The following is a 23,312-nucleotide window of genomic DNA, read 5'->3' on the forward strand; positions in this document are numbered from 1 at the left end:
TCAAGTAGTAGGTGTCCATTTATGAATGAAGCCCGACAAAAACCAGAAGAATTATATTCTGTAAGTGGTGAGACTTGAAATCTTAAAGCATCAGAATTTCATTGAGCAAAACTTATCCACAAAATTGTTTCCACGGTACACGGATAAAACAGGGTAAATGAGAGCACATCAAATTAGAAGACATGGGAAGACATGAAACTTGTGAAGGCAGTGACATCCATCCAACTTGGAAAAAGGCCTTTCAACTTCTCCGCTGACTCTGTTAAATGTTGGTCTACTACAGCAATATCCACCCTCAAAGCTTCAGAACTGTTGGCCTGCAGAGTTCAAATCAAACTGGGATCAGAAAAAGCTAAATGCTACAAATTCGTCGAAAGCTATAAATTTACAGTAACCTCCAACAATAATCATGCTTTAAGCCCTAAATTTTTCTATTCAGGCATACAACATAAAATAAAACTTAGTTCATGGATAATGAAACTAAGTCCATTGCAGATATTTTGTCCATGGACCTTGAAACTAAGTCCACCGCGTGCCTGGTTTTATGGAACTAGTAGGAACTAGATTCAGATTCTGGCATATTATTTAAGCAAGTGTGCGTTCTTTGATATTATTGACCACGTAGTAACATGTAAACGCCCGCTCATTATATAACTACAATACCACCTATAATGGTCACATGTACTTGGATAGTGATGATTATGTTAAGGAAGCGGCAAAAAGGTTGATTGCAAAAGCCTAGAAATTTTGAAATTTTACCTCCAACCAGAAGTTCCAGTTTTCATGGCTTGCACCACTCAATCTACATATGTACGATGGTGGCCCATTACCGACTTTCAGAGGAGCTGTGAAAGATTCAAACAAAATTAAGCATTTGCAAGAGAGAAATGATATCAGGATTGAGCCAAAGGAATTCTAATCACCTGGAAGCTTATTATTTGCAAATGACCAATTTGACAATGGACCTGTGATGTTAAGGACTGCAACCCACACCTCCTTTGAAGAACTGAGAGAAAATGATACATGAAAAGTCAAATGTCAAAACAAAACAGTTTAGGAATATATTGGTAAAATAGTTGGTGCTAACTTAAAATGTGGTCAAGGTCCTGCAAGAACTCAAACGAACGGATGATTAGGAATAGAACACCAAAATCAGTAAAGCAAATTAAGGATGAGCTCTCTTGATATATTGGAGGTAAAAGCTTTAGTCCACTAGTAGCAGTATCAATTCATTATCCATGTATGATTTCAGAAAATTTACCCAAATTCTAAGTTGACTCAACGAGGTCCCCCAACAGAAGTAAATTGTGATTTGTCAGTTGATAAAAGTGGGAAACATCTATAATATTGGAGGTAAAATCTTTAGTCGACTATGGAGCAGTATCCATTGTCCGTGTATGATTTCAGAAAATTTACCCCAAGGAAAATTCTAAATTGACTCTCCGAGGTCCCCCGACAGAAGTAAATTGTGATTTGCCAGTTGATAAATATGGGAAATATCTATATTGCTCCAAGATATCGTCAGCTTTGGTGGGAAACTTCAAGGTTCTTGAGAACATAGCAGATATCGGAAAAATTCCCTGCAAAAGGACAAAAAATTGAATTTATGCATCCATTCCATATAATCATGAAAGTGACTTTGCAAAAGAAGTTCATTGAATGAGAAGCTAGCTGCATTGTAGCCAGAGGATATGTACAGAACATGTTCGATATTCAATGTCAATGATATGCATAGAGTAACAGCTTCCGAAAGTAGAGCAACTTATATCCCTGCCCTCTAAAGGAGGTGGTACCATGCGAGCCAGGATTTTCTCAAACATGTTTATTTGTTCAGATGATGTAAAATTATAACAATAAATACCCAAAAGCAGTTAATGCTGAATACCAATCTCATTTACTGTTGGTTCAATATGAGAAGAACTGCTCTGTTCTGATAAGCAGAATTCAACATTATCCATTCGGAAACTCAGAAGTACCAATTATGTTCTTGTTTTTATATTTCATCAAAGATAGTCGCATTTCATCAAGAATCTAAGATACATGAGGGGTTTAAGGAAGTACCATCCATGTTTCAGGACCTGACTGATTAGCAGTGTCAAAACTTAATTCTCGATTACCATGCACTTTCTTCACCACCTCAGGTGCATGTTTGAAAACAAACATCAGGGAGTTGGAGTCAACTACAGCAAAATCAAAGCTAACATCCAATATTTGATTTGCACCTGTCAAGTAGACAATTAAATGCTGGTTACGAATTATGGGGGAAATATTGGACCAAATGTGCCACAATTTTTATACTGGGACAAAAAATTGCTACAATATTTATCCTATGGGACTAAATGTGCTAAGCCTGTAAACTGTGGGACCAAATAGTGCAACACACACCTTATCATGTGGGACTAAAAGTGCAATTTCCCCCGAATTATGATTTCAAATCGAGTACGGTTAAATTTACTATAAAATATAACAAGGATTAGACACTTCTGAATAGAAAACCACTGCTATTCATTATGTAAACTATTAGGAACATGCTTCAAGATCTCCAAGTCCTAGCATTCTTGAGTTCTATGGTAGACCCATAGTCCACCAGTATCTTGCTGTCATCCAGATATGACAATTACTGAAGGTGGTATAGGTGATATCAATGAATTTATCTCAAGTCCCACGCTTTTGGGATAACATGATCCTGATCACCTATACACAAAAGCAAAACTCTCAAGCTGCTGTTGAAAGTATCAGAGCCCAACTCATGCAAGCAAGAAAAGTATTCATAGAAGCTTAAAACATTGAAAACAAACATGGGTCTGATCCATTATTACCTATAGTCCGAACAGAGTGCTGAAGAACAACCCTTTTAGGTGCATCTTTGCTGTATGGAAAGAATTGTGATGATACAGCCAAAGCAAGAACGGTACCATGCAGCAAAAATTGGATAATTGATGATTTTGCCAACCATTTCCCAACAACCGGTAAAAGAGGACCTACGCACCAGCCTGTTACTAATCCAAGGACAGCCGCAACAATTACATCGGCAACGAAGAACCCTGCAAATGGTTGCTACATGTGAGGGTAAAATAACAATCACTTCTCAGCCTACAATAGGGTTTCGACTTCTAATTTTCTAAAATGGGTAGTAGAGATCATTACAACCACAATGATAGCATAGCAAACAATAAGTGCAGAAGAATATGTCAGTTGCAAATCAATGCTCCTAAAAGCAAAATTGTCCGAGGGATTTGATGGAAATCTATGCTGCATTGCTGGTCTTAGAAGCACAGTTCACTGAAGAAATTTTCTTATATATATGGGAAATAGTTAGAGTAACTGATATATAAGAAGTAATATATAAATTCATCTCATGTAGGTTTCCCATATCAATATTGCAGGGAAATCCTCTCAAGCATACGACTCTTTGCACTCATATTTCTTTACAATGCGTCTTGCATTAAATGCTGCAAGCATAATGAACGAGACATGGCTAGGGCTACAGTTGAGAAATCAAAACAAAGTGCAATATATTACAAGCCTCTCAAAATTTCAATCATAAAGGAGTAAGAAGGTGTATAACTAACCATAGGGAGGTGGATGAGCGCCTGCCATGCCCATTTTCTCGATCAAGAACATAGCAAAAAATCCGCCAAAGTAAATGGAGTAGATTAAGCAAGGTACCAAAGGGACCACATAGCATGCTGTTGACCTGACAGAAACGTCTTGAAAATATTACAAAGCCAATAAACTACAAATCAAAATGTGTGAATATGACAGAGGAAGTTTATCCTACATAAGTGACATTATGTGCACAGAAAGAGGAAAAGAATCAATTAGAACATGACCAAAGAGATACTTAAGCGAGCACCTTAGAGATTGGTGACCAAAGAACTTGACTGATAAACGGAAGGAGATCCATGCTGGAAGCATAAACAATGATGCAATGAATGTGACAAAACCTCCACCCAGCCCAGATACAAGATATGCCTGATGTCAGAAGTTCAGTAAGTAACTTAAGCCTTCAAAAGTAATGTTTTTAGGAGGAAAACAAAAGTATGTACCTTAACCATCTACATATTCATATTAAATTAAACAAAGAAAAAGAATAAGAATTTCACAAACCAAGGTCAAGGAGGAGTAGAACCCAAATGCACCCCAGAACCTTGCTTCATCAACCAATTCCTGCATAATACATCACATCATCTGTTTATGGATTCAGTAGTGAAAAATTTGACCAAAATAAAATGACAGTAAACATGAAGCACATGATTCAACTGCTGAATATGGTCACACATAGACACGCATGATGCTTTTTACTGTTTTCCTTTTCCTGTTAGACAGATATCAAACCAGACGGTAAGATATCTGCTCAGCACCAAAATAAATGCTTTAAATCTACTTTGGAAACTTGCTAGATCTTGGGAACTTCTTTCATAGATTGCATAAGAAGAAATGAACACACCTAAGAAAGGTTAATATTCACAGGGATGAAGGAAAGACTGTGGATAGGGCCAGGTAGGGGGCAGGTCAGCATAAATCAACAAAGAAGAATCTTTACTAAGGGTCAAAATCAGCACATCTAAAGGGAAGTGACATCCATGTATCTAGATCAAATAGGACTCAAGCAAAAGCATGCACCTCCCGTGATAATGCAAGAGCTGAAACATCTTGGGAGAGAGAAAATTGTTTCCAAAGAACTCTTGGAACCAGTAGACCAGCCAGTGAGCATGGCAAAAACATTGCAAACGCCAAACATGGATTAGCAAACCTACATTGAACAAGATAAAAAAAACAAGGTTAAGAAGACTCACTTACCACGACGACAATAGAGGATAACTGTAAGTGAAGGAAAGAAACATAGAAATTTTTTGGAACAAAACTCCTACAAGGCAACAGTATTTGACACTAAAACAGAAAAGACATGAGGATAAATCCATACAATCAAACAAAAGCAATATTAAGAGACTGAATGATACCAGTTCATTGAATGTCCAGAGAATAGCAACCGCAGGACAGCAAAAGTTACAGGAAAAATAATAGCAAGTATAACCCCACTAGCATGGTGTAATAACCCTGCATCACAGCAATTAATAAGAAGGGTAAAACAAAGAGATTTAAGAGGACCATGAGGCAGATTATCACATTATTCTTGAGTTTAACATTGCTCATTACCTTTAATAAAGTCAAAGTAGGCACTGAAGGAACAAACTAAATTTCCAGTTGACAAGCGCAATAAAAATGGCATAAGGAGGAAGATGGCAAATGGAATACTGTGCAAACCCATGGCTTGGCTGCTTGAGTAAACAACCTGAATAAAATTTATAAATCAACAGAAGAGTGTAGCATGTTAATTGTATTGCTTTCTACAGAGATTCACATTTTCTAATAGTAACTATTAGCCAACTAAAACCCAAGACCAAGATTGCAGCATACCAAGTACTGTGATAAGTAATCAAAGAAAATCGGTCTCTCGCCTTCAGACCCACTGGCAGCAGCTCTAAAGGAAACTCGTTCTTGGGCATTTAATAACTTAGAAGAATTGGCAAAAGCCTTCATCAAACTAAACAAATTGTCCCCACGTGCTTGTATGCTTCCTGGTCTGATTTGACAGTATTTATATGCAATTTAAAGCAAGGACTTAAAATAAATGCGACTTTGAGAATACAAATCCAGTGAACTGTACCAAAATAGCAGTTGATGCATACAATAGTCTTTCCACAGTATCAGATGAGGTATGGTAATAATAACCCCCAAGCAGGAAGATAACATCCAAGCCAGGAATGTCACCATAATCTCTGGCAAACATTCTGTAATCTGTATCACCAGGAACGGCCCCAAAAAAATCCTGAAAGTGGATTAAAAAAAAAAAGTGATTAAGTACAATGTATAAAAATAAAACAGTTTAGAGCTGAGAAAGAGAAATAGAGAGTGGAACAATGTCTGTATGCTATGAGCAATCAGCAAGTATACATACTAATAGAACAACATACAACAAAGATAAACCAAAATATATTTGTGTTTCAGCACTACTATCTCAATACCTCTGGATTGATGAATTACAATTCAAAGCTACCTATTTTTCCCCCCCGAATAACAAAAACTAGATCAGTTTGGAAAAACTAGAACTTTTTATTGATAAATGGATAAGAAAAGCAAAACCTGAGCTGCACTATTTGCCATGGGATATACAGCTGACTGAGCATAAATATATGAAGGCCAAGATCCAGGTCCAGATTGGCACACTAAGTCTGTTGATTAAGAATTATAAGAAAACTCAACAAAGAGTAAGATCATGAAACAATTCAATTGCATGAAGTCATATTTGATGATAATTTAAGTTGGCAAATATAGCAACGGAGTACATCATGAAGAATAAAATAAGAAAGCTTATTTTTAGGATATCAGAGAATATGTATACAGAGGTCTTTCGTGCATATGCAGTATTTTTAGGAATAATATACATGCTCCTCAATACATTAGATAGCATGGATTAGACATTTTTATTTCTAGCAATAGACAAAAGGAGCTATAGAGCAGGGAGACCTTATTCAAGTGATAAAACACTGGCGAAATTTGGACACACGAAATCATCATTTTGGTACCATCAATCTTCTTGTAAGTTGTTAATCCAAAAGTTGTACCATTACTCAGATAATGCCAGCAGAAGTGTAACAACACACTTGTTCCTTGGGAATGTGTTTCCAGCATTAAGTAATCAAGTAATAATGCTACTCCAGTGCCTTTCAGCGGAAAGTGATCATTATATCATTTTTTTTTTAAAAGGAAAACCAGAAGCGAAAAGGAAGTTTAGGAGTAAGAAGCATAATAATGTAGTGACTGGACATTATCTATAGTTTATCTTCCCTGACCACATAATTGTTTTTCTACGGTTTTCCCTCTTCGATTAAGGGTTTACAGCAAATTTAAGGAAAAAGTGAATGCACTCACTGCAGACATACTTATGGTACTTTAGGACATTTTCAATTCCATACACAGCTAGTTCAAATAATTTACCAAAGCCTCCCGTCCCAGATGCCTCAACATCAATAAAAGCTCCAACTGTATCATGCCATCTATGCGACGTCATGAAACCATGTGAACCCTGAAATATCATAAGAAAAATAGGTTTTAATTGTGGTACTCACAATTTTTTCATCTAAAGAACAGTCTTATCTCATACTCATTCCCACAAGTTTGATTTCGTGATCCACAAATATTTGTAACAAAAGCAAAAAAGTGATTCAACAAAGAGAAGTTTACTGCGTTTATGATTGTAAAGTATACCTACTCATGGAGACCAATAAAGACTAGCCATAGAGCAAGACATCATACAAGTTAAAGCACATAATTAGTTAATTATGAATTCTCACCAGCATAAACAATTCTTCAGCTCCATTAAATAGGAATATTATTGGCCGGGGAGGAATCCAACCAGAATCAACAGTAAGCCTTGCAAGCTCAAGCAATGAAGCTATGGAAGAAGGAATAACAAAAACTAAGTCCAAACTTATGCATCTTATTCAAAAGCTAGAAATATTAGGTTGTAACACACCAACACATGATCCACAATCACCAGCTCCTGGGGAACCTGGTGGGGTATCAAAATGACCATTCAATAAAACTGATGGGTCAGTCTCTTGAGAATCAACCGATGAAATCCTGCAAGTGGATCCAAGTCATATTAGTTGTTGAAAATGCAATTTTTCTAGGAAGTAGCTAAACGAAAGAACATTATTTTGCATGTTAATTGCCTAACAGCCCCTTGGCATATGTAATAATGGAAACCTCAAATTACATTGAGCTGACTCCACACTCTCTTTTGTTAGTAAAATAACTATGATCTTGAAGAACTGCTTGAACTTTGAAACGAGTAACATACAATTAAAAGAGACCACAAATAAATTATGTAGAGTACCTTATAAGAATATTCGTATGATTTCTATAAGTTAGAGATATGCTGTGTCCTAAAAATATCATATTGAAGGAGCCATTAACAACGGTTTCTTCTATCTCTATCCTGCAAAAAAAGTCCCAAATAAGGAAATTAAATTCTATACATCGACAACCTTGACTATCTATGGTACACCAACCTGACATTTGGTCCAGCTCGTTCTTTTATCAGTTCTAACTGTGTTTTGATGTAAACAGCTGCCTGTCTCAGACCTGGAGTCCCCTCCTGTATTTCATGGACTATTTATTAACAAAAGAAGTAGTCACTTATGAAGAGAAACCACAATAAAATTAAACACACACGAATATTCATTCTTCAAAAGACTACCATAACACACACACACACACACACACAAAAAGAAGAAAGAAAAAAGTCAAAGAAATATCATAAATGCATTGAATTTCTTCACTCCCTAATCTGCAAGCAATTCTATCTTGATGACCATCTTCAGAAAACGCCTCAATCATGCCAACAGAAAAACAAATTCAAACAGAAGCAAAACAACGGTGCACGCGGAAATCGAGAAATTACAGATAAGAAGAGAGAGGAGGTGGTTGCTGACCTGGCGATTGCCGATATCTTCCGCGAGCACGCGGACATGGTCGATTGCTCTGGCTTCGGAGAATCGATCCAGCGGTGCGTCAACCCCGAGAGGCGTGACGAACTTCATGTGAACGACGTTGTATACGAGGTAAGATATGAGTCCGCAGAGAATGAGGAGAAAGAAAAGAAGTTTGAATCCTTTGATATCGGCAGAGGTCAGGCGGAGCAAGGCCATGTTTTTCAGATTGTATATAGGCTTATAATAATAAGTTGGAGAGAAACAGAACAGTAGTTCTCGGTGGTGGTTGTAGTCACACTCTGAGTTTGCCTATGGGGACAACACTCTTCTCTCTCCATCTCCCCATTTAAATATTTCTGTTCTGGACCCATTTACGGGCCCATGCTCACCACCAACTATTTTTCCTTTTTTCTTTTCAATCCCATAAAAACATAATAATTTGCACAGGGACGAGGAGGGCGTGTCATAATATATGGTGAAATCAAGAAAATGAGAAAAAGTGGTAGTTTTACTTTCGTGTCAAATTTGCTTACTTTGATTTTTATGAATTCCGTCTTAGATTTTCATTTGTAATTTAAGTTTGCACTTAATAGTGATGACAGGTCAAAACTCATAATAATTATTTTTTAAAAAGGGATTGAAATTATATTTTCAAATTTATTGCGTTATTGTTTTGAATTTGTTGAATAGACAAAAAAACATTAAAAGCGAAAGGATTCTTATTTGTATTATTTAGAGAAAGAGATGGTTGCAGTGCAGTGTTTGATTCTAATTCCATGCTTCAACCTCACACTCTACACTTCCAATAACTTTTAACACTTCTAACTTTAGGAGCAGCTCTTTCCTAAAAATATTTACCCGCCAAACCAAAACAAAAAGTAATTAGACCATAACTTATACAAATTATATTTTAGAAATATTTGTTCTATAAAATTTTCTTCTAATTGCAATTAAAATAAAGTTGTACATTTCATGTTTCATTCATGTTAATAAAGTTGTGCATTTCATGTTTAATTCATGCTAATAAAGTTGTGCATTCATTTCATGTTTCATTCATGTTAATAAAGTTGTGCATTTCATGTTTAATTCATGTTAGTAACAAATTAAAATAATCTTTTGAGTAAAAATATAAAAAAAAAAAAAGTGTACAAATTATTTGATTTGACTAAAAATAAATAAAATTGTAAAAATTATTTGATTTGTTTATTTTGTTCTTAACATGTCATTTGATTTATTTAATTAAAAATAATTTGTTTTTTTTAAGCACGTAAATAACAAATTAAACATTTGTTCTTCCCTGCATCAACCACAGTTGGTCACTAGACAAACACCATTTGGTTGCTGCTATTTTTGATGTTCCTTTACTGCTAAAGAATTTCGTAATCCTACTCTTGAGAAATCGAATACAGGTAATGTACAAAACTCTAAAGAATGTTTGGAGGGCTTAACTTAATTTCTCTTGATCATTTGAACTCCACAAGCCAACGTGACCATCAGGCCTAGAGGACTTTCTTGTTGAATTTGTTACGTAAAGAAAGTTAGTCCTATTCCCACCGATCCTTACTTTAATAGTTGCCTATTCTTTCCCTCGGGCACTAAATTTCTTAGAGTATGAAATCCGGTTTAAGCAGAGTTTAGGGATGAAAGGGCAAGTGCCACGCTAATCCTAGTCCAAGCTAAAAGGCTATGACAGCCTCCTATGCCTTGTTGCCATGCTCTACAAGTATCCTTGTGAACAGGCGGTTCACTATAGGACTTCATCCCCTAAAGGAATGGCTTTTAAAGATCTGAAAACCTAGACTAGGCCTAGCGGTTTCGGCTTCACCAAGTCTAATATAGATGGCATTGTATTTTGAATTTCTACATGTACAATTTCTCAAAATCCAAAAATCTTGAAGCAGGGTTTTGAGTTAGATGTATTATAGATTGGTATGTGGTCTTGGTAAGATGAATTTATTGTTAATGTATTAGTATTGACTGATCTTAGTAGTTTTGAGGAACAATGAATACATGCATTGTAGTGAAAAATGATATTGATGATATAAGGAAAAAATAGCAGATTAAAAGCAAAATGCATGATGTGCATGAGTTGAATTGAATTTAAAACAGATGCTTACGGTGTTGCATACTAATTCCAGGCTTCAACATCACACTCTACACAGACATATTAGAAACTACAACATTGGTGAACTGAGAGTGGAATAAATTTTAAAACGTTCCAACTTTAGGTGAAAAATATAAAGATAAAAAGAATAATATCAGAATCATATCACCGGAATAAAGTGTGATGTATGGGGTAGAAATAGAATAGAAAGACGTCCTAATGATGAGTTAAGCCCAATTTATATGATCTGTGATAAAAAAGAAAAAAAACATTATTGGGCTAGGTCCATTAGTTTCCATTACAGTGAACCTGAATGTTGGGGTGTTGGCAAGGTTTTAAGAATGAGCAGAAATGGTTTTCCTATTATTTCGCTATACGTGAAGTGAATATGTTAAGCAAAAAGGATGTTTCATGATCCCAAGAATGCTGCTATACAGACGCATCAGATCTTCTCTATCCAAGTTTCGCTCGCATTTCATCATCATAAACTTTATTTATACATCCATCTTTCCTTCATTTTTTGTTTCCAAAATCCACTATTCTCATCCAAGAAGCTCACTTCTTGCTCCTCTTTACGCACATTGAGAACCCACATCCAAATAAATGCGAAAATCGATCAAAAGGGCTCTCGTTGCCTTGTCCATATGCATTCCCCTACTCTTTCTCTCGTTACTCCTTTCCGGAACCGTCGACTACAAATCCCAGATCCTCTCCTTCTTCCCCCAGCTCAATAACGTTACGGCCTGCCGCACCGCGTCCCCTCCTCTCCGCGTCTACATGTACGATTTGCCGCCTCGTTTCAATGCCGGCTTATTGGACGCCTCTTTTCCCGAAAATACTTCGGTAACTGCGGCCAATTATCCAGCCTGGAGGTGGAATGACGGCCTCCGTAGGCAGCACAGTGTGGAGTACTGGATGATGGCCTCCCTTTTACACGAGGGAAATGATGAGTCCGGGTTGACTAGGGACGCGGTCCGGGTTTCGGATCCGGACTCAGCTGACGTCTTTTTTGTGCCCTTCTTCTCGTCTTTTAGTCTCAATGTTTATGTCCACAACATGAAGGAGTCGAATACAGTTGATGAGAAATTGCAGGTCTGCGTTTCCTTTTTCCTTTTTTCTGGGTACCATTGCCTTTTATCTTAGTTTGCCTGCTGGAATTATGATTATTTTTCTACCTATTGTTAAGATTTTCTTGAAATAATTGTATCGACGAGCAAATATTTTAACTGTTTGCTTTCTCTGAAAAAGTAACTTGAATGCTGGAGGTCGTTGTAGGTGAATATTGCCTTCATGGTCATTGATTTAGATTTTGATTTATGGATTTTAATTAGTGCTGTGTGGTTCCAGGAAGTAACGCTATTTGAAATTAATGTTGTTTTGTTAGAAGCTTTAGTTGCCACATTACTGTAGTTTCTGCAAAATTAATATGGTTAAGCTTAGTTGCCACCTTACTGTTGTTTCTGCTGGATGAATTTGTCTTGATTGCTTTATTTCTTTCTTCGTCAACTGCTTGGTGAATCTTGTGCAATGAATTTGTAAAACTGGGAGATGGCTCATTTAAATAGTTCCAAACCAAGTTGTGTAAGCACTCACCCAAAGTAGCTGCACTTCTTGTTGCCTTTCTCCCATCTGTTTTGGTATGATCATTCACTAAAAGATGAAATTAGGAGTAATTTATTTGGCTGTATGGGTTTCTATGTCAATCTTCTTCTCTTTCTACAGAGCTGATAACCTTTTCTTCTCACTGTAGCTCGAGATAGTCAATATTTTAAGAGCATCCGATTATTGGAAAAGGTCTGGCGGACGGGACCATGTAATTCCCCTGCATCATCCAAATGCTTTCAGACAGTATCGTCATGAAGTTAATGCATCCATATTCATTGTTTCTGATTTTGGTCGTATAATGAACATTTCTAGACTAGCGAAAGATGTTGTTGCCCCCTACCTACACATGGTGGAGTCATATGATACTGAAGATGATAAAGATCCATATGAGTCTCGTCACACACTTCTCTTCTTCCGTGGGAGGACTAAGAGAAAAGATGTATGCCAATCCTAATTTTATATCATCTTCCCACTTTGTTTATTGAAGCAGTATAAATTTCTGACATACTAATGTGGCAGGAGGGAAAAATTCGTGCTCAACTGCAGAAGATGTTAAAAGGTACAAAAGATGTCATATATGAGGAGGCCTATGCATCACAAGAAGGCTTCAAAGCTGTAAGTCTTAACAATTATTCTTTCCATCTAAAATTTGTTAACCATGGGACAACTGTATAAATTCAGGTGTATAAGCAGCTGCACTTTTATTATAATTGATCTTGAAATTGTATGGTTAGGCACTGGTTTCTTCTTCCTCTTCAGTTTACAGCGGATCCTTTCAAATCCATATCCGGTTTATGGTTACATGCAAGTTTAATGCATCATACTGACTCTTGCAAATTATTTTCTTTTCTCCTAAATTTACTGATGAATCGTTCTAGTGTCTGATCTGCTGAAATCCTATTGCATTGTGAAAACTGAAGTAAGAAATGTCTAACATTGTTCCTTTGAAGAAGACAAGGACCTATTCTGTAGAGTTGTTTCAGCTCCAATATGAAGTTACATCTTTGAAATCTTTGCCGGGCTTCGATTTTCCATCTCACACTCATATTTCTTTTGCTTGCAATAGTCTGCTGAACAAATGCGTTTGTCAAAGTTCTGTCTCCATCCAGCCGGTGATACTCCATCATCTTGCCGTCTATTTGATGCTATTGTGAGCCACTGTGTTCCTGTTATTGTGAGTGACAGAATTGAGCTACCGTTTGAAAATGAATTAGACTACAAGGAGTTCTCCATCTTCTTCTCAGATAATGAGGCACTGCAACCAGGCTATATGGTCAGTGAGCTCAGGAAGTTTCCAAAAGATAAATGGGTTAAAATGTGGTCCCGGCTTAGAAACATTTCTCATCACTTTGAATTCCAGTACCCCCCAAAGAAGGATGATGCTGTGAATATGATTTGGAGACAGGTTAAGCAGAAGGTACCTGCAGTTAATCTTGCTGTACACCGGAGTAGAAGGCTGAAAATACCAGATTGGTGGAGATAGTGGCTTGATTTTGTAATATTGTACATTCATATTTTCATTCTTGTAAACGATCCCTAGATATGTATAGAGGAAATCAGAAGCACATGAATCCTTCAAAAGAGCTGCAAGAAAAGCTTTGGTTCCAGAATTCATTTGGGAGCACATTTACTGCTTGTTTATTAATATTTGAGCTGAGCCCGCTGCATTTGACAGAACAAACACACACACACACACACACACTCCGATATATAGACCAAGTATAGTAAGGTTGAACAAAGTGATTTAAGATATTCATCAGTACTTGTGAGTTATAACCTCGAATGTGAGATTTCATTGGCAAGGAAATAATGATTATCTAATTCATTGATTGTGGGAAGGAAATTGGTATATGATTGTTATGGACTTATAGTTGTCTATTATTGCTAGGTATAAAAATTTAATATTGATTATTATAATTAATTTATTTAAAAAATAATAATTTATCGCTCTTAATTTTTTTTAAAAAAAACTTGGCTGGTTTTACCAAGTTACAGATAGTGAAATTTACTTTTTCGTCATCATCTATTTTATAATAATTAATTGTTAATCATAAGTGGCTAATTTATTGATGATTGGAGCTTCACTTTGAGGAATAACTTTTGTTGGCCCAATAATTTGATTATATATTGGAAAATATTAAACGGTTAAATTTATTTAGCCTCTATTATTCAGTAACACACCCATATGCTATTAAAATCATCAAATACCCCCTCTCCATTTTAGAAAATCAATTTGAATTGACAAAAATAACCTTACACCTTAACAAAAAAATAAATTTATTTTAAGTCCTAATATAATTTATATAGTATATTTGGTCCGAGATATAATATAATATAGTATGTAATTAAAGAAAAATAAGTAGATTAATTAGCATGAAATAAACTACCCATTAATGTATTTATCTTTTCATAAAGTAACCATTATTTGATTTCTCAATAAATTACTGTCAACTCTTCACATTGAGAGTTGACTTATTGCAGCATACGAAACTATATTAATTCTTAAATATTTGATTAGGGATTGATTATATGTGAAAATTTGACATCACCAACTCCTCATGATTCAAGCTTCAGTTGGGGGAATAACTTTGGTACGGTTGCCCCATAAATGGATAACTTATTGGAAACATTAAACTATAGTTAGTTTGGTAGCAACTATTTTTTATTCCAACAACTTTCATCTTAATCATTTTAATTTTTATTTATTAAAAATAAAATCCCCATAATAAAACATACTAGCATTATATACCTACATTTTACTTTGCTGCCCTTAGTTACATATATATTTCTGGTTCAAAGGACCTTTTGCATCTTAAGTTTATATATTTTTCTTAATTGAAAAAAATACATTGGAATTGCTATAAAGTAAAATGTATTAGTAAGTTTAATTCTCCAAATTTTATAAATTAAAAGTTATGAGTACTTTTTATGAATTTATGTTATTTATTTCGTTATTCTTAGTTTTTTTATGTGAATTTATTATAATTTATTTCGTTATTCTTAGTTATACCGATTGAATTGATATATTATTTTAAAAAAAAAAACAACTATTTCTTTCACTTTCCAAGAAATTTTCAGGAAAAAAAAATATGTCTCCCAGAAATTGATCTTTGGTTGCTTCCCATTTCAATTTTTGTTTAAAATCTTACGCATCCCTAATCTTTTTAAAATATATTACTATTTTTAATTGAAGCAACCTACTATTATTATAATATATTATATAAATATTTTTAAATAGTTTGATAATTTAAAATAAATAAATAAAAATATTATTATTAAAAAAAGACTAAATATCTAAATTCAAAGTTGATTGTAAAATTTAACCTCACCACTCAAATAAAGAAGCATGGGCTATGGGTTCATAGTTATGCATTTTCAACAAATTAAGAAGAAAAATAAAGAGAGGGAGAGAAGACTTTGACTTACCTCAATTAAAGCATGTTGACCTTTTCTGCGCCCCAAACTTTGAACAATTTGATTAAAAAAGAGAGGGAGAGAAGACTTTGACTTACCTCAATTAAAGCATGTTGACCTTTTCTGCGCCCCAAACTTTGAACAAATTATTTTGAATAAAACTTATATATTTTCCAAAAAGTAAAATATAATTTGTCAGGGCATCAACTGCTATGCTCATTGGATTTCAAACCAACTTCATCAACTCGTTAACTCACCAAACTTTGTTGAATTCAGAATAATGACGTTGAGATGTCCTCTCTCTCTCTCTCTCTCTCTCTCTCTCTCTCTCCTTTTTAAACATATGTCTAGATCGTGATACAAATTAACTATCAATTTATGAATTATTTAATTTTTTTTATAGTCAATTATCATATAAATTTTAATAATAATTTTTATTTTTTTTTTGTAAGAATATGTACATTGATGATAGAGTAAAAACAAAATTTGTTTTTTTATGTATTATATGTCAAAATTAATAAGTTGAGCATTATAGACAAGTGTTCATATTTTACATATCTTGACAAGTTTTTGTAAGTAAATAAATTTTATTGGTATAATTCTTCAATTGGTAAAAAAATAATGTTGAAACGAGCAAGCAAATGGAATAAAGTGTAATAACTAAATATCATGGTTTTTCTAAATGAATGCAAATTCATGAGGAAACAATAGATTATAATCAGGAATAATTATTCTACTTTGATAACTAGTAATATATATAGTAACCAAACATAACTTTGATTCACGCACGTCTTCAAATATTATCAAGGCAAATGTAAGGGAATGCATCTTCTTTCAGTGAATGTAGTAATTTCAACTCTAGTCTGATTCCAAGATGCAATTCTGGTGGGACTACCACCATCACTCACTAACTCACCATCATACCAACTTCAAAAAATAAAGATTGAATAATTATAGAGCATAGTGGGGTGTTTGGTAGAGGTTTTTTAAATTAAGAGTTGAGTTGGGTTGGACCTTTTCCAATTGAGAGGCGTTCACGCGTATTATAAATAGGGACAAGCACAAGCCTTCCACCAGAAGCAAAAATCTTTGTATTCAAATTACCACTCCAACATCTCCTCTCTTCCCTTCAACAATGAAAGACCAGTTCTCACCCACCATTTTGCAAAACGAGGCACTCGCCAAGGTAGCTTTAATTTCCATCTCTTTTAATTTATACTAATTATTACTTGTTTGAGTTGTGTTTGACTTTATCAAATAATATTATTTTATTCTTATAAATGACCACTAACACTGCAGTACATTTTGGAAACAAGCGCTTACCCAAGAGAGCATGAGCAGCTCAAGGAACTGAGAAGCGCCACCGTCCACAAGTACCAATTTTGGTAGCCTCATCACATTTTTAAGACTACTAACAAATACAAGTTTTAATCAAAGTTTTCCAATGGATCTACAGACTTGATATATAGAAATATTGTATTATAAATTGATGTATGTGCAGGAGCTTGATGAATGTGACTGCTGATGAGGGTCAGTTTCTGTCCATGCTCTTGAAAATTATGAATGCCAAGAAAACAATAGAAGTTGGAGTTTTTACCGGTTACTCGCTTCTCACCACAGCTCTTTCTCTCCCTCACGATGCCAAAGTAAGATTTATATAACAACATCATTAACTATTAATTAAGATATTGTAATTAATCTAAACACTTAGAATTAATGAGAAAGTAAGCTATATATATACCACGCACTACTTAATTAATTAATTACAAATTATTTTTCTTAAAATTTCTTCTTCTTTTTCTCTAGATAATAGCTATTGATCCAGATAGAGAAGCGTATGAGACTGGATTGCCATTCATTCACAAGGCAAACATGGCGCACAAAATTCAGTTCATCCAGTCTGATGCCACCACAGTCATGGACGAACTCATGGCCAAGGTAATTATTAGTCTTCTGCATGCGGCCTTAACAACATTTTTCTGTTATTACAATTAAATAATTAAAGAAATGAAATTTTGAAATTAATCTTAATTATTATTAATAAATAGTTTTGTTATGTTCTGTTACAGCAGCCACAAATCTGCAGAGTGTGTTGTGTTTGGACGACGTTGCATTATATATAATTAAATTTGATGAATACATACATACATATATATATATGTACACATTGTTGCAGGGCGAAGAAGGGACATTTGATTTTGCATTTGTGGATGCTGATAAAGAAAACTACATCAACTACCATGAGAAGCTGCTGAAGCTTGTTAGAGTCGGAGGAATCGTGGCCTACGACAACACGCTTTGGTCGGGGACAGTGGCAGCATCCGAGGATGATGACATGCAAGACTATTTGAAGGGGTGCAGAGGTCATATTATGAAATTGAACACCTTCTTAGCACAAGATCCTCGTATTGAATTGGCCCAACTTTCCATTGGAGATGGACTCACTCTCTGCAAGCGTCTTAAATAGCTTCTTCTTACAACATGTGCTACTCATGTACTCTCTATTACATTATACCTATTGTCTGTTCATTTGTTGTTATTTTCTCAATTAATTACTTACTCCTCAATTATATATATATATATGTGTGTTTCTTTCCACATCTTTTGATCTTTACTTTGTATCGTCATATGTATTTAAATTTATATATACTGGTCAGTTAAATATTGCGTTATTAAAAAAGAATAAATAAATAATAATGATATGAGATCAGTAAAAATTGAATATTATTACTAATTTAATAAAAACCCTAGCTATATTTTCTCATGATATGATTAATAAAAACAATTGAAAAATCATTTTCCTTTCTACTAATGACATTTGAAGAAATTGTGAGCAGCATGTGTAACAACGCCATATGTGACGAAGGAAGCGGGCATTAATTTGAGATAGAACAGTGGTATAGGGAGGCTAATTTAGGAAATGACAAGGTTCCATTCCCATGCCCAAAACACGACACATGTAACTGCATGGTGTGACAAACTTAATTTACTTTTGTCATTATTTCATTTGGTCGGGCTTTAAGAAAGGCGTCGGCCCATGTGGGATGACTGATGAGTGGTAGTGGGACTGTCTCTTTACATCCAAACACACATAATTTAAGTAACTCATTCGTGCTTGTAAACTCCAAGACCACAAAGCTGACATGTTTTTTTTTTATTGTAAGCCGGCCTACTCCGATCCTTGTCTTTTTATGTTTTCTCATTTGTATCCTCGCCCTTTTAGAGGCACAATATTATTTGTTTTCCGTTAAAAATTTGGTAACTACTCATCTCATTTTATTCTTTTACTTTGTGGTGCATCGAATTGTCATGATTGGGATTTTTCAAATCTTAAATGTCTATTTTGACTAGTTGATAGTGATCTAATCTCTAGTATTCTGTTGAGTAGAACTAATATATAGGATTTGACGATCTGGCACTATTCGCATAATAGATTGTTTAAAGTTTGTAGCATCGATCACCTTCTTGCTCGCTTGAAGATTGGTCTTGCTCTAGCTCCCTTCATCAGAATGAACACATTTGGTGGCGGAAACTATGGCAGGCCAAGCTCTCAAATAAAATTAAGATTTTTGTTTGGCATGCTTGTCTTAAGCTCTCCCGACTGCTAAGTCTCTATCCAAGCCCCCCAGGTGGATAGCATCCTTTTCGGATCTTATTAAGGTCAATGCGCCACATTTCGAAAGGTCAAGAACTTGGCATTGGGTGGTTGCTCGTGGAGCTTCAGGGCAGCATCTGGCTTGGCTATCGAAGCGTGTTCTTAGAATGGGAAAGTGGCAGAGGCATTGATAGCACGAGAGCTATCCTTTTGTATTCAAAAGTTACAATTTTATAATTTTTCAAACAATAAAAATTATTTATAATTATATCAAATATTAAGAGAAATCGTTTTAATTTACTCTTTCAATAATTAAGGTGAACTACTATTCATATACATGGTAGTTGTACAATTTTAGAAAATTTAATAGCAGAATCAATCAACTTTGGGATCATAAAGAAAGAAGTCCGTATTTGGGAAAGCAAATCACATCCCACTTATTAATAATCTCAACAACAAAGCAATTTAGTGAAGTGCTAAAAGTTAGCAGGACACATTAGTCAATCGAGTAAACGGCGCAGGGCATTTCCGTCCTCCAAAAGATTCCAGATAAAAAAGAAATTAATTCCTCGGCGAAACTCTATCAGCATATACTCCACTCCCTCCACTCCACTCCACTCCACTGGCCTAGTTTAGTTTCGTCAGTCTGAGACTACGAAGAACAAACGCAGCAACAAAACGACAGACCAATCCTCTCCCTAACAGAACGCATTGTATTATAAGTAACTGGAGAGAGGAAAGAGCGGCTGGATATTTTCGTTGTTGAAATGAGTCCGGAGAGAATCCAAGGCGGATGTGTTGCGGTTCCTTCAATTTCTCATTTATCGTCCTTCTCCAAATGCAATCATTCTCACTCTTCGCTTTCAGGTATTCTATTTTGTCAGTTTTATTGGTAATCAAGTATATGCATTTATTGTATATATGTGATTGTTTGTATTGGTAATGAAGTATATGCATTTATTTGTATATATGTGATTGTTTGTGGTTAGGAACGCGATCTGTGTTTCCTTGTTTCCTTTTTAGGCATTTGAAGTTTTTTAGTTCTGGAAATAATTTTGATTGTTTTTTTTTCTTTTAGGTAAAGCTAAATTTCGGTAAATGGAAAAAAAGGAAATACAGATACAAAAATTTGATTGTTATTCTTCTTATTATTCTTTTGTTGTTTGGATCATTGGATCGCGGTTTTACTTGTTTTTCCGGTATTCCTGTCTTTCCAGAATATTAGTTTAAGGCTTCATTTTTGTGTCCGATAACTAAAGCATTAATGTTATTATTGTTTTTCTGGAAATTGAGCAAATAATTTGTTCGTCTGTTTGTTGTTCTTTTATTTTTGCATTTCATATTATTTAGATTTTTGTCCATATAAGCAACTTATGATTGGATTGCGTCTGTGTAGAGTTTGTCTGCCTTCGGATCCTAAATACCCATAAAATTGCAATAAACTTTTTAAGTTTGTGTTTTTCCTTTGTATAAAAGTTGACTTAGGCTTTGAATTATGTAGAAGTTTGGCTTGGATTCCTACCATTAGTGCTTTTAAATCACAGAAGTCTAATAAAACTCTCGCAAATTGTAGATCTTTCTTTATGAGCAAGGCACAACTGTTAGTGCTTCCAGTGAAGATATGTTATTGTTTGATTGGACTTCTGCTGTCATGTTACAATTCTTTTCATGTATTAGGAATTGGATTGAGCCGTTAAAATTCAAATACTTCTTAATTTCATCAACTACTTTGCATAAGTGGAGATCCATTCAGGTCATTATCAACTGAAGAAATACAACTGCCAAACCAAAAAGTATAAAAGTGCATCATCATTATTGGCATTCTTGATTAAGGCTAAAGCGTATTGCTTTGGCTGCAGATGATTCAACTTGTGGCACACCAGTATGGAGGGGGAAAGCCCTCACTTGCGTTTGCTTTAAGGGAAAGGGAAGCCATGCACGGGTTTGCGTTAATTTGACACCCCTACAGGCAAGTTCATTACTCAGTATTATTGATATTGTCATGGTTAGTGGTAATTTCACTTGGTACTCCTTTCAACCATTCACAACTGTAAATTTTGAAACTTATTCTCGATCAACTTTTTGCACCCAATGATTATGACAGTTAAATGCTGTTAGGTCTGATCATAACATTAAGTTACTGATGCATATAACTGTTCCTTTAATATACTGGTTTTATTATGTTAAGATGATTATATACGTTCATTCCCTTTAAATGGACAGGAGGAGAGGCTAAAAAGGTTAAGACACCGGACTAAAGTTCAATTTGATGCATCCAGACCAGAGCATCAGGTGAGATAGCATTATGGAATTGTTGCCTCTCATTCCCACACTTATCACCAGTGCAATTTTCTGCTTCTAAGTTGTAACTGGCTTGAAGCAGAAGCCACGGGAGAAAAAGAACATTATTTTTTATATTCCATTTGTTTTCGCTCTTCCCTGAGGACTTGATTATTCTAGAAGGTCTCGTTCATCTATTGTACTCAAAATAGTTAAATACAGGAAGCTTTGAGGGCCTTATGGTATGCCACATATCCCGACCAGGAGCTACAATGTTTGGTATCTGATCAGTGGAAACAAATGGGATGGCAGGGAAAAGATCCCTCCACAGACTTCAGGTTACTGTTCTTCATTGAGGTCTATAGTACCCTATGTTGATTTGCAGCTCATGTAGCACCTTCTCTTATGCTCCTTTTCATTTTTATCGGTGATGTTTCCTGATAAGCAGAGGAGCAGGTTTCATTTCTTTGGAGAACTTGCTTTTTTTCGCCAAGACATTTTCGGTAATACTCTATTTTCTTTGTAAATTCTTTTTGTCCATATGATGTGCACGTAGAATATATCCTTCCATCCCTTAAAACTCCTTTACCGTCTTCTTTGAAGTGATAGTGTCTTTTAAATTGGCTTCAGATATAGCTTGTTGAAGTTGCCATCTCTAGTAACTTTTAGAGATGGTCTTGTTTGTGCTGAAAAATTAGATATATTTTGCTTACTGCTTTCAAATATTCTTACTTAATTTCATCGGCTTTTCAAGAAAATTCCATGAGAGTTTCATTTTTATGGTGCAGTTATCTTTTCAGGGCCTCTTGAGGAAGCAAGAAGGCAAAAGGGCAATTTGGGAATATCCATTTGCTGTTGCTGGTGTAAATATTACATTTATGATCATGCAAATGCTTGATCTAGATGCCAGTAAGGGACCAATATACCATCTTTCCATTTTGTTTCTTATTTTGACCTATCTGAAACTGGATTTTCAGTTGAATGTATTTACTCTCTAGGCTACTCGCTAATGTGAGCTCAACTATATGCAGCAAAACCCAGAACATTTATAAGAGCAGTTTTTCTGCAAATGTTGTCAGGTGAACCAATCACATCGAAAGACTAACTCAATGTCATATGATCTTTCTCCACTTTTTCTTAATGTGAAACCTTTTGCCATATGATCAGAAAGTTTTAATATGAAATTTTGGTCCACTGATGGGGGATAAATATTTCTGAAAGTTGAAGATGTCTTTGCAGAGAATGAATGGGCTTTCGACCTTCTTTACTGCGTGGCTTTCATGATAATGGACAAGCTTTGGCTGGAGAAAAATGCGACATACATGGAGTTCAATGTAAGCAACCTTTTTGGTTAGTTCACTTATTTACTTGTTGAATTGAAAATATGAACTTGATTCACATGCAACTGTCTAATTAACAGGATATTTTGAAGTCTACACGGTCTCAACTGGAGAAGGAACTTCTAATGGAAGATGTGTTACGGATTGAGGACATGCCTTCTTACAGCCTTTTGTATTAATGATACTTGACCATTAACACTGCTAATAGAAGCATACTACTTGGAGTACTTAATATATTTAGGTTCTTGCAGCTTGGCTGAGCTTTATATTTTCCTTATTCATCTTTTGTTAAATGTAGCATCAACACTAGTCACTTTTCAGTCTGGAGCCAACTCACAGTGCTGATTTACACCATTCCTTTTGTTTCGTGCTGTAAAATGCCCCTGGGAGCACAATAACGCATCCTCTATGTACAAGATAAGCTTTGAATTTGAATTATTTAATCGAACAACCTAAATAAACTTGGTTGTGGA

General features: G+C 35.1%; 4 protein-coding genes across 5 annotated transcripts; 3 read left to right on the forward strand and 1 right to left on the reverse strand.

The window, feature by feature from the left end:
* Window positions 75-8,836, reverse strand: LOC105156701 (endoplasmic reticulum metallopeptidase 1). Its single transcript, XM_011072917.2, has 21 exons — window positions 8,502-8,836; window positions 8,079-8,164; window positions 7,904-8,005; window positions 7,541-7,647; window positions 7,359-7,459; window positions 7,003-7,090; window positions 6,148-6,236; window positions 5,694-5,833; window positions 5,422-5,587; window positions 5,161-5,296; window positions 4,965-5,061; window positions 4,627-4,756; window positions 4,111-4,170; window positions 3,857-3,975; window positions 3,573-3,697; window positions 2,820-3,044; window positions 2,062-2,222; window positions 1,417-1,580; window positions 924-1,006; window positions 760-845; window positions 75-317 (listed from the first exon to the last, which is right to left on the reverse strand). The coding sequence occupies exons 1-21, from the start codon at window positions 8,715-8,717 to the stop codon at window positions 174-176; spliced, it is 2,625 nt and encodes an 874-aa protein (XP_011071219.1). The 5' UTR covers window positions 8,718-8,836; the 3' UTR covers window positions 75-173.
* LOC105156702 (probable arabinosyltransferase ARAD1) lies at window positions 10,872-13,845 on the forward strand. The gene is made up of 4 exons (XM_011072918.2): window positions 10,872-11,697; window positions 12,356-12,649; window positions 12,730-12,825; window positions 13,277-13,845. Exons 1-4 carry the CDS (start codon window positions 11,209-11,211, stop codon window positions 13,691-13,693), a joined length of 1,296 nt encoding a protein of 431 aa, XP_011071220.1. The 5' UTR covers window positions 10,872-11,208; the 3' UTR covers window positions 13,694-13,845.
* LOC105156703 (flavonoid 3',5'-methyltransferase) lies at window positions 16,668-18,222 on the forward strand. Its single transcript, XM_011072919.2, has 5 exons — window positions 16,668-16,810; window positions 16,924-17,009; window positions 17,126-17,270; window positions 17,431-17,562; window positions 17,801-18,222. The coding sequence occupies exons 1-5, from the start codon at window positions 16,760-16,762 to the stop codon at window positions 18,089-18,091; spliced, it is 705 nt and encodes a 234-aa protein (XP_011071221.1). The 5' UTR covers window positions 16,668-16,759; the 3' UTR covers window positions 18,092-18,222.
* Window positions 19,799-23,312, forward strand: LOC105156704 (ELMO domain-containing protein C). Of its 2 annotated transcripts, none has more exons than XM_011072921.2 (9): window positions 19,799-20,086; window positions 21,079-21,188; window positions 21,443-21,511; window positions 21,722-21,837; window positions 21,948-22,002; window positions 22,300-22,408; window positions 22,531-22,578; window positions 22,739-22,833; window positions 22,920-23,312. In XM_011072921.2, the coding sequence occupies exons 1-9, from the start codon at window positions 19,987-19,989 to the stop codon at window positions 23,016-23,018; spliced, it is 801 nt and encodes a 266-aa protein (XP_011071223.1). In that variant the 5' UTR covers window positions 19,799-19,986; the 3' UTR covers window positions 23,019-23,312. The 2 variants fall into 2 exon arrangements, with proteins under 2 accessions (XP_011071223.1, XP_011071222.1); XM_011072920.2 differs by having other exon boundaries at window positions 19,800-20,086; window positions 22,288-22,408.

Source organism: Sesamum indicum, linkage group LG2 (genome assembly GCF_000512975.1).
Source record: "Sesamum indicum cultivar Zhongzhi No. 13 linkage group LG2, S_indicum_v1.0, whole genome shotgun sequence".
In the NCBI taxonomy this organism is placed as follows: domain Eukaryota; kingdom Viridiplantae; phylum Streptophyta; class Magnoliopsida; order Lamiales; family Pedaliaceae; genus Sesamum; species Sesamum indicum.

Excerpts from the sequence above, each read along its gene's own strand:
- LOC105156701 (XM_011072917.2), bottom strand. The coding sequence starts at position 8,717 with ATGGCCTTGCTCCGCCTGACCTCTGCCGATATCAAAGGATTCAAACTT. Across the intron at positions 3,698-3,856 it reads TTTGGTCACCAATCTCTAAG|GTCAACAGCATGCTATGTGG; the intron begins GTGCTCGCTTAA and ends CGTTTCTGTCAG. Across the intron at positions 318-759 it reads ACTGGAACTTCTGGTTGGAG|GCCAACAGTTCTGAAGCTTT; the intron begins GTAAAATTTCAA and ends TGAACTCTGCAG.
- LOC105156702 (XM_011072918.2), top strand. The coding sequence starts at position 11,209 with ATGCGAAAATCGATCAAAAGGGCTCTCGTTGCCTTGTCCATATGCATT. Across the intron at positions 12,650-12,729 it reads GGAGGACTAAGAGAAAAGAT|GAGGGAAAAATTCGTGCTCA; the intron begins GTATGCCAATCC and ends CTAATGTGGCAG. Across the intron at positions 12,826-13,276 it reads CACAAGAAGGCTTCAAAGCT|TCTGCTGAACAAATGCGTTT; the intron begins GTAAGTCTTAAC and ends TGCTTGCAATAG.
- LOC105156703 (XM_011072919.2), top strand. The coding sequence starts at position 16,760 with ATGAAAGACCAGTTCTCACCCACCATTTTGCAAAACGAGGCACTCGCC. Across the intron at positions 17,010-17,125 it reads GTCCACAAGTACCAATTTTG|GAGCTTGATGAATGTGACTG; the intron begins GTAGCCTCATCA and ends ATGTATGTGCAG. Across the intron at positions 17,563-17,800 it reads TGGACGAACTCATGGCCAAG|GGCGAAGAAGGGACATTTGA; the intron begins GTAATTATTAGT and ends ACATTGTTGCAG.
- LOC105156704 (XM_011072920.2), top strand. The coding sequence starts at position 19,987 with ATGAGTCCGGAGAGAATCCAAGGCGGATGTGTTGCGGTTCCTTCAATT. Across the intron at positions 21,189-21,442 it reads TTAATTTGACACCCCTACAG|GAGGAGAGGCTAAAAAGGTT; the intron begins GCAAGTTCATTA and ends TTAAATGGACAG. Across the intron at positions 21,838-21,947 it reads GATCCCTCCACAGACTTCAG|AGGAGCAGGTTTCATTTCTT; the intron begins GTTACTGTTCTT and ends CCTGATAAGCAG.